The 10,503-nt window shown below is 45.4% G+C and overlaps 1 protein-coding gene across 1 annotated transcript; it reads right to left on the reverse strand.

Moving 5' to 3' along the window:
* Nucleotides 1-715: 715 nt before the first annotated feature.
* On the reverse strand, nt 716-10,056 carry ARPC1B (actin related protein 2/3 complex subunit 1B). Its single transcript, XM_039360488.1, has 10 exons — nt 9,918-10,056; nt 7,836-7,911; nt 6,661-6,765; nt 6,123-6,345; nt 5,857-5,964; nt 4,744-4,950; nt 3,835-3,910; nt 3,090-3,286; nt 1,883-1,973; nt 716-929 (listed from the first exon to the last, which is right to left on the reverse strand). Exons 2-10 carry the CDS (start codon nt 7,897-7,899, stop codon nt 891-893), a joined length of 1,110 nt encoding a protein of 369 aa, XP_039216422.1. The 5' UTR covers nt 7,900-7,911; nt 9,918-10,056; the 3' UTR covers nt 716-890.
* Nucleotides 10,057-10,503: the final 447 nt, after the last annotated feature.

Genomic DNA, 10,503 nt, shown 5'->3' on the forward strand with positions numbered 1-10,503 from the left:
GGAGTCAGTAAAGACTTTTTTTTTTCCTTTTTAAATAACCTGAGCAAAAATGAAAACCAGAGAACGCATCTTGGGGATTGTGTATCCTTCTGGACTAGAGGCAGGCGAGACGGGGGGGGGGGGAAGAGAGAAACCTGTATATTTGGCTGAATAAAGTTTAAATTATCGTAACAGTCTGGTCTAGTGGCTTTAACCCCCTCAGGAAAAGCGTTCGAACGTCACCTGAGAAAGGGTTTTTAAATCCCGTTTTCCACAGGGCGGATAACCTCAGTCTGGGGGGGGGTCCTCCAAGCCGCCCAGATTTCACTTCCCAGGGTCCCCCTGAAATCCTGCTAATAGGGGTCAGAGGTGAGGCAGTATAAGCCGTCCTCAACTTAGTTCATTTAGTGACTGTTCGGAGTTAACAACGGTGCTTGAAAAAAAGTGATTTAGGGCCGTTTTTCACCCTTAGGGCCGTGGCAGCCTTCCCAAGGTCACGTGATCCAAATTCGGACGCTTAGCAACTGGCATGTACTTGTGACGGTTGCAGTGTCCCCCGGGGTCACGTGACCCCCCCCCCTTCGCGACCTTCTGACAAGCAAAGCCAGTGGGGAAGGCAGATCAACAATGTTGGTCTCCGTGGTGGATGTAAGTTGAGGACTACCTGTAAATTCTGAAAAACGCCGGCTTGACTGCGGGGGGGGGGGGAAAGACCCCAAACCATGACAGACTCAGATTTTAGAGTTTGTTTTTAATTGCAGGTATTTTATTTAATTTTTTTTAACCACTCTGGGTTCCTGCCCAGGAGGCTTAAAAGCTGAGTTTGTAGCATCTGGGATTGACTTTCAAAGGTTCTCCAAAGCAGGAATGGACTACGCCTTGATTGGTTTTCTTGGCAGGCAGGAATTTGCTTATTTGATGCGAAGTCCTTTCATCGCAGCCTCTAAGGTCTGAAAACACAAAAGGAACAGGCTTCCAATCCGGTAGCTATTTGCTCAGGGTCAGAAATGGGTCCATCAGGATCCAGGGTGATTTCACCCTGGATTCACAGTTCTATAAGTCTCTTAACACCTTGTTTGGGTTTTTTTTTTTCTCCCTTTTCTTTGCCTCAAGTGGGAAGTAAAAACATGGGAGTGAAAAAAAACTTCTTGTCTTCTGTTTCCCCCTGAAAACTCAATTCCCTTTCCTGCCTTGATTTTCTTCCAAATTTCCACTGAACCCTAATTTTTGTGTTTGTTTTTTTTAGCGGGAGAATAGGTTTTGCTTCTTGCAATGTGAAGAAACAAAGTGAACCATTAAAGCCCCAGTTGAGAAACCCTGATCTAAAACAAGCCCTGCATTGCAGCTAACCAGGATTTTGATTTTTTGAGAATCTTCTGGGACTTTAGAAAGACAAATGATGCTGGAGCCAGATGCTCTGTTTTTGATATTTTGGGAAGTTTTTTTACAGCAGGCCAACTGCACATTTAAGCATTAAAATGTCTAAACTCAACATGAAGAGAAGGACCAGGGTGATGTGATAGCTGTGTCCCAATATCTCAGGGACTGCCACAAAGAAGAGGGAGCGAAGCCATTCTCCAAAGCACCTGAAGGCAGGACAAGAAGCAACGGATGGAAACTAATCAAGGAGAGAAGCAACCTGGAACTAAGGAGAAACTTCCTGACAGTTAGAACAACCAGTGGGACAACCTGCCTCCAGAAGCTGTGAATTCTCCAACACTGAAAGTTTTTAAAAAGAGACTGGAGAAACATTTGTATAGGGTTTCTTGCTTGAGCAGGGGGCTGGACTACAAAACCTCCAAGGTGCCTTCCATCTCTATTATTCTATTCTAACATTCCTGTTTCCTCTGTATCAATTCCATCTGATGGCATGGGGAAGCCCCCTTCAGCCCTTGCTGCTTACCTTGACATCCCATATGCTCATGCCGCCATCCATTCCGGTAGTACAGAATTTGGAGCAGTTGCCCTTCCCGCCAGCAACCACAGAGATTTGGCTGGAAGAGAAAAGAGAAGAATCCCTGAGTTGAGTCTTCTCAACTGGAGCAGAAAACCCTACAAACTGGATAGTGATGGGCAACAATCATCCGTGGGTGGTGGATCCAGGAACAGGGAGTAGCTTGATCTTTTGAAAATCCAGCTCTTCAGAAAGTGGATTTCTTAGTTGCATAAGAATTGAGTCCAACACTGATGCTGCAGTCGTTGGGAATTGTGATTGAAGGACTGGGAGGATCCAAAGGAGCTTTTGGGGAATAAAAAAACCCCAACATTTCCTAAAGTCATCTTCTTGGAGATGTCAGAGATTGACCATGGATCCTTGCACATCAAGTTCTACCACCAAGCCAAGTCATTCTCAGAAGTTAGAACACGAGATTTTTAATTTCACAATTTTTAGATGGTCCGATGGCAAAGTTATGGTCCAGTCTAGGTCATAGAATCCCACCCCCCTCCCTCTCAAGTTAATTCTGGTTGGGCTTTCAAGTTTTTAATAGTTTCCTGATTTCTAAAATCACAGCCACAACAGAAAAAGGTCTGCCAATTCCTCCAACAGAAAACGTTGCAAAATTTGCTAAGCTGATCAAGGATGTTGATTTTGATTATGGCTTCAGGACATTTTAAGGAAGATGGAACCAGGGCTCAGCGGTAAAAGGAGACGAGCTTTTTTAAAAAGAAAAGTTTCTCAAAGCAGTTTGAAGTGGTTTCCTTAGTTTGAATGAGGGTGGCTTGAAGCCACCTGATCAGATCGTGAACTTAGAAGATAGGTCTGTATCTTCTGAGAAAACTATAATGCCACAAAAAGATGAAAGAAAGAAGGGAAATAAGATAAATGGCAGCAAAGTGGACAGGGTCAATGCATCACCATTGGAAGAGCGGAAGGATCAGGTTGGGCACAGATCCCCTTGCAGAAAATCTACGTAGTTGCTAAGAATTGACACCAATTTGGTCAACCCATCTATATCTCATAAAGTGCTCTCCAAACTTGGCAGCTTTAAGACTTGTGGACTTCTGCTGGCTGAGGGAATTATGGGATTTGAAGTCCACACGTCTTCAAACTTGCCAGGTTCAAAGACCCCCCTGTTATAAAGGAAAGAGGAGTTTTAAAGCGGACTTGCCTGATGCTGTTCTTGTGGACTGTGTCCAGAGAAGCCTTGTTGGTGTCAGAGCTGGCTTTCTTGTCCAGGTTTTGAAAGCGCTCCCTAGCTGTGAGTCCCCGCTGGGAACTCTGTTTGGGGATGTCCATTTTCCCTCCATAGCTCAGTGCACCCTGCTGTTCGTCGTACGCAAACAGCATTGGGTAACAGTCGTGTCCCTGGAAAAAGAGAAGTCAAGAACGTATCTCAGAAGACGATGGCGAGGAAGTTCACGTGTTACGACTGATGGTTGGATAGAGCTACCCCCGAATCGGTTTCCTTCAGATGTGGCTGGTCCACAATTCCCAAATGTGTCGTTCCTGGGAAAGTAGTACAGCTGGGAAAGGATTACATTGTGCTCTAAATTTCATAATCTGTGGAAAGAGGTAAGATGGAGAATGCTGGATGCTTTTCAAGAAAGACAGAAGAGGACATATTCTATCAGATGAGGTTATCTAGTTTGGGTTGTGAAACGTCTGCAAGAAAACATCCAATCTCAGAGACCACCAAGGATCGCCTATTACAAATATTTTCCTTTACTGGACTGTACCTTTTGCAGATCCATTCCTAAGCGGTATGGTGCCATCTACCTGTTAAGCCTTAAAATGACATTATCCACATAGCGAGGACGATCGCTTAGCCATTTCCCCAAATGAGGGACACATTCCTCTACGTGAAAATCTTTTGTGCGAAAATCACCCAATAAAGGAGAAAGCGCATGACTTACGGCAGCCACAAGACTGTTCTCGGTGATGAAAGTCACAGCCAGGAGGGGCAGAGTCTCCGTAGAAAGGCAGGCTACCCTGAGGAGAAAAACAAAGCTTGAGACCAATCCTTCATATTCGTTTCAAACATGAATGTGAAAACTCCAGTCAGAGATTGACTGATTTCAAATAAAGCACCACACATCCAATGTTCCAAACTCTACATCCGTGTGAATTTTTGTTGATCCACATATATCAGTTCTCCAAGATATACCAAACTCATAGACCAAAAAAGCATGCAGGCTAATGCAACTTTAAAAATATAAGGTTTTAATAAAAGATTCTTGCAATGCTGTCTCAAATTACATTTCTGTCCCAGCTTTCTCTTATCCAACTGTTGTCCTAACTGTGATTCTTAACAGAATAACAGAGTTGGAAGGGACCTTGGAGGTCTTCTAGTCCAACCCCCTGCTCAGGCAGGAAACCCTATACCATTTCAGACAAATGGCTGTCCAGTCTCTTCTTAAAAACTTGCAGCATTCGAACATTCACCGCTTCTGGAGGCAGGTTGTTCCATTGGTTAATTGTTCTAACTGTCATGAAATTTCTCCTATTTCTAGGTTGCTTCTCTCTTTGGTTAGTTTCCATCCGTTGCTTCTTGTCCTGCCTTCAGGTGCTTTGGAGAATAGCTTGACTCCCTCTTTCTTTGGGGCACCCCTCAAATATTGGAAGACTTCTATCATGTCCCCCCTCGTCCTTCTCTTCGTTAAACTACCCAATTCCAGCAACCGTTCCTTATATGTTTTAGCCCCCAGTCCCCTGATCATCTTTGTTGTCCTTCCTCCTGTTTCTCAAGGCTCTTCCTTCTTCCTGTAACAATCCCTCAACCTCCCTCAGATCTCTTCCCCACATTCTCATCCCATCCTACTTACGCCATTTTCTTGTTGGCATCCGCCAGACAAATAGTGCTGTCATGGCCCACCCAGGCTAAACGGTTGCCACTCTCTGAAAAGCAGATGCTGTGGACCCAGCTGTAACTACTCTTCGACTCAAACATGAGCTCCCCAAATGTCATCTTGGATCCCCAAGGAGTAGGAGCTGGCCGCTCTTCCACCTCTTTAATGTAGGCCGAGAAAATCCTGGAGAGGAAAGGAGAAAAACATGGTGGTAAGGAGGGAAAGAATGTGCCTGACTCCAACACACAACAGAAAAGGAGCTATTTCAGCTAGATCCGCCATTGCATCAACCAGCGTGCAACAGGTGGAGAAGAAGACTTAATTACATATTTATATTACGTCTACCCTAATCGTGTGGGACAGAATTGTTCTGGTGAACATTATCTAGAGCGGTCTCCAACGATCCACACCTATAAAACCAGAGACTTTTCCGCTGGGTATAATGGACAAAGAACTTGAAAAAAAAAAATTGGAACGTTGATGTTATACATACTGACAGTAGCAAGAATCCTCTATGCACAAAAATGGAACGGACGAAAGGCTGAAAAAATTGACTGAGTTAGCAGAGATAGCGAAACGGACTGCTTTGATTCAAGAAAAGGATATAATTAATTTTGTTTCTCCTTGGAAACCCCCTTTTGAATGTTGCGCTTGAGGTGGGGAAAATGAAACTTCGATTTGGGGCTTTACTAATTAGATAGATTTGTTGTTACAGAGATGATGAGAAGATATTACTATGTAGAAGTAAGATGCTGAGCTTGGAATTACCTTATTCTACTACACTACAAAGAGTTGGGAGCCAATGCTCTTTTTTTCTTTCGTTTCCCTTATATTTGTTTTTCCTCTTCCCCTTCTCCCCTACTTTCCTATTGTTTTCATTTTTCTCCATATTTCTGTGTTTTATGTTTGGATAAACTGATCAAAATTTGTGACAAAAACCTCCGTGACGGCACACAATCAGACAAGGTCACGTAAACGATCACTGTCTAACAGCACCACCATCATCCGGGTTTCATAATTCCACCCAGATGGGAAGGTTGAAACCGTTCATCGGCTAAATTGGAAAAGGAGCCAAGCCAGAAGGCTTACCGGCACTTGAAGTCGCAGGATCCCGCTGCCAGGAGGACATTGTTGGGGTGCCAGTCCAGGCAGAGTATGGTTGATCGAATTGGCTTCTTGATGTGCTTACAGACCCACCTGGGAGAAGTCAGAGAGGGAAGGGGAAGTTATCAGCCTGGTTCACCTTGGTTCGTAGATTCATCTCCAACAGTTTTGCTCATGTTGGTTGCATTTGAGGAATTTGAGGAACAGACAACCCCACACCGCCCGCCTCCCTTGCATTTGCCAAGACGCACCAATCGTTTTCTTGCTCAAAGTAGCAGATGGAGATCCTCCGGGAGCCGCTGCCCACAGCAAACTTGTTCTCTTTCGGGGACCACTTCACACAACAGGCAGCGCGGTTGATCCGGAGGATGACCAGGGTGGGCTTCCAAACGTCGTTCTTCAGGGTCCAGACGTAGGCGTTGCGGTCTGTCCCGCAGCTCACAATCCGGTTGCTGTCGGGAGCCCAGTCAATGCCTGTCAAGGAGATCAGTTGAAGCCAAGGGTGGGTGTTGTTCTTCACGGTTTTGTCCTACTGGCTTCCGGGTCTGTGGGTTGGGTTGTGGTGGTCTATTTTGTGGCCATTAAAAAAGGGATGGGACAAGGGGTTCCAAAAAGATGTGTTCTCTTCTGATTTAAATATCTTATTGACTCTCACCTTTGCTCTAATCTTCTGCAGGTGTGTGACTACCACTTCCAGAAGATCTAGTTGGGCAAGGTGTCCAGTGCTGGAAAAAGCATCCTTCTTTCCCTCACCTCCTTCCAGCTAGGGGGGAACTTAGTTGTCCTCACCTGTCACGTGTCCGTTGTGTTCCTTCAATTCATGGATCTTGTCCCACTTGGCACCGTTTTTCTTGTAGATGTGGACTTCATGATTGTTGGGGGAGATGGCAATTTCTGTGGGAAATAAGATAACTCAGGACTGCAAAACCGGCTTGGGGAATACGTCAATATCAAAACCTCCTGGCCCATTTTATCAAACCACTGAAGCAAACAAACCAGAAAGAAACAGACAAAAAACCAGGGAAGCCATAAAAACTTGGTTTTCTCCTAATATTAGGTCTTGGTGTTGTTTTTTTCAACAGCACAAAAAAGAAACACTCCCCCCAAAAAAGCATTTGCAGATCAATGGCTCTTTATGATCTGATGGCTGGAATATCCCCGATTCAGCTACGCAGAAGAGAAAGCAGTCTTGTTCTCCTTCTCAGGGAGTCGATGTGGAATGAAAGGGGTGGACATTCCAAGGAAAGAGGAGGTGGGCGGAAGACAGGAGAGGCTTTCTAACCGCTGTGGCACAAAGAATGCCTCTCCCTCCCTGTGCCCCTTGTGAGGGATCCTGCGCTTGCAGATCTTACGTGGATATACGGATGGATGGGCTAGATGACTTCTAGAATCCCCAGGGATCCCTATGAATGGGCTAGATGACTTCTAGGACCCCCATAGATCCACATGGATAGGCTAGATGATTTCTAGAACCCCCATGGATCCCCGTGGATGGGCTATATGACTTCTAGGACCCCCACAGATCCACATGGGTAGGCTAGATGACTTCTAGAACCCCCATGGATCGATGTGGATGGGCTATATGACTTCTAGGACCCCCACAGATCCACATGGGTAGGCTAGATGACTTCTAGAACCCCCATGGATCGATGTGGATGACCTAGATGACTTATAGGACCCTACATATCCATGTGGATGGTCTAGATGACTTCTAGGGCCCTCACGGATCCACATGGATAGGCTAGATGACTTCTAGAACCCCCATGGATCCATATGGATGGACTAGATGACTTCTAGAACTTCCATAGATTCATGTGGACTAGATGGCCTTCAAGATCCCAACTTTATTATTATTGTTGTTGTTATCTCTCCTATAAGGTTAAGAATTGTTAATTGGCACAATTGTTGCTTTCAGGAGCTGAATCTCTGGGGATCTGGCAGCCCTTTGAAAAAGGTAGACTTACGGCTTCGGTCCTTGTTCCAGGCGTGACAGGTGATGGGTTCCAGCAGGAAGCTTTGATAAGCCATGGCTTTTTTAACCTGCCCAGAAGGAAAAACAGCTTAGCTTTAGAAATTTAGAAAGCTTTAGCTTTCTCGTGAATGGAGGAGGCTAGCTGGAAGAATGTAGGGAAAGGAGTAGCAGAACCTGGGGACAGAGTCAAAAGAGGCACCAGCCTAGAATCTCTACGTAGCCATAAATGAAGTCCAACCTCCCTCAAATTCCACCGACTCTGATCTAACTCCTAGCAGATGTTGACTGGTTAGCGAAGACTATTCCTGTGCATAGGCGTGAGTCGCAATACATCAGCTTAATTAGACCTTCCCGTGTGGATCTGATTTTTTGCACCTGAGAGAAAGAGTTACAACCACCTTGCTTAGCAACGGAAAGTCTCGTTCCAATGGTGGCCGTAAGTCAAGGACTACCACTGATAAACCCAACCAAGAAAGCTGAACGTGCAAAAGGGGAGAAATGGACGCAAGGGTTCCTAGCTGGGATATCACTGATTTGCACAGTTTAAAAGCTGTGCTGTTTCTGACCTCCGCCTGTCCACAAACAAGCTGTGATGACTTTGTTGTTGCCTTGAAGATCTGAGTCATTGGTGGCTCTCAAAAAAAAGGAGACCAATCACACTGATCAGGCGTGGTGTCTTTTATCTCTGTTTTGGGGTGCTTCTCTATAGCTGGGTGCTTCTATTGTCTGTGATTATTCTGCAAAAGGTGTTGGTCGAGCTACTTGGCTGCTTTTGTGAAAAAGCAGAATTAAAAACCATCAGGCTGAGCCACATGAGGAAATTCAATGTCGACATCCGTCTCGGGTCTTCCTCTCCGAGGCTGCTTTTGCCCTTATATGGTATTGCCAAATTAGTCATGGTTAAGAAATATTTCCGTTTTCCTGTCTTTTTTTTTTTCCTCCAAGTTTTTTACTCTATTGCCTTTCAGCCACAGAAAGCCAATCTTTTGATGGCTGAAAACTCACATTTGGTAGCAAGGGTGAAAATGGAAGGAAGCCAAGATTTTATGCCTTCCCCTGGTTTTTTTTTTTATTTTTGGTCTGTTTCTTTCTGGTGTATTTGTTTTTATTAAGCCTATTTATGAACTTGCCTCTGTTTTTTTTCATGCCTGAACATGATAGCGTAAAGGTCAGTTAGGATTGGTTGATGGTGATGGGTGGGTGGGAGGGAGGGACGTCAAAAGGAGGGCTGGGGATGATGGATGATTCATCCCCCTGAGGTTACTCACCACTTCTAACCATATTTCTTATCTGCATGGGAAGGTAGCATAGGAGCCTCCGATTATCAATTAGCTCAGAGAAATTGCTGAGATTTAAGGCTCAGTAAACGAGACAGTCACTTCACCTGAATTTTACCCTCAGCCGATTCCGAACTCTAACATGCACGCAGGAGAAAGAGGAATTCAGCTCTTTCTCACTAGTTCCAAATAGCTAAAATCTGCTTAGTAATCTTGCAGGACCCTGCAGGGGAAAAAAATATCTAAAAATAACCGTCTGCTTCCTTGGATGAAAAAAATATATAATTTTGCCTTGCATCTCCCACGAGTGTCCTAAAGCTCAGGTGAACTCTGGATCCAAAAAGTTCTGCCCAACCTGTTGAAGAAACGGCCCCAAAAGTTCTTGCTGGAGATCTAAGCACACTTCAGAGGAGAAATGTGGCTTAATCTGCAGACAATTTTGGGCTTTTGAGGAGTTCTCTCCAATGGAATACACAAAGGGCAGCCAACCGCTCCCTGGTGAGAAAGCTCAGTGGGTGGAAAAGGGGGGGGGGGGGGGAAGAAAAGAACTTCCTGAAAGTATTGCCAGAAGAAATGGAAAAGAAATGACGGCCAAGTGGAAAGGAGGAGGAGGAGGAGGTGGATGGGACAGGAAAGCGGGGTGGAGAGAAAGGAGAGTCAAACCAGTTTTCCACTCCCAAAGTTGGACCCCAGCCATCCCTGCAGAGAGAAATGCCTTTGCCAGGAAGTTAGCAAGAGAGGAGAAGACAACTGAAAGAGACCCTCTTCTTTTCTTAAAGAGCATCTCAGAGACCGACCTTGGATGGAAGAGCTGGAAGATCTCAAGGAGGGCTTCTTCCAGTTGAGAGGAGAGGAAGAACGGCTGTTCACGGACTCTGGCCAGTCAACATGAACAGCCCTCTGCTGAGCCAGCTCAGGAGGAAATGAAGAAGTTTTAGAGGCACGGCTTGTAAGTCAGACTTCCCTCTCGGCAAGAAACTTAACCACTTCCTTGCTTGGGGCTTGGAAAATTCTCTCTCTCTCTCTCTCTCTCTCTCTCTCTCTCTCTCTCTCTCTCTCTCTCTGTGTGTGTGTGTGTGTGTGTGTGATGCCTTCTGTGCAGTGAAGAAGGAGCAAACTTGCAGCTTCAATCACGCAGGAAGCGGTTGGCTTCACGAGGCAGGTAGGGCTGCAAAATCATTTTTAAAATGAAATGTTTCGGAAAGCTAGCCTGGTCTAGGGATGAAGGGCAACCGGCTAGAAACTCACAGGAGGCTGTGAGTTCTAGTTCCCACTTTAGGCACGCAAGGCGCTTGGGTGAGTTTGGGGCAATCATCTAGTCCCGCCGTAAAGCGAGAAAATCAGCTGGGTAACTCTGGGCCACCACCAGGAGGTGGTGGGTTC

This window comes from Crotalus tigris, unplaced genomic scaffold, assembly GCF_016545835.1.
Source record: "Crotalus tigris isolate CLP2741 ecotype Arizona unplaced genomic scaffold, ASM1654583v1 scf7180000019173.45859301935:6455823, whole genome shotgun sequence".
Classification (NCBI taxonomy): Eukaryota; Metazoa; Chordata; class Lepidosauria; order Squamata; family Viperidae; genus Crotalus; species Crotalus tigris.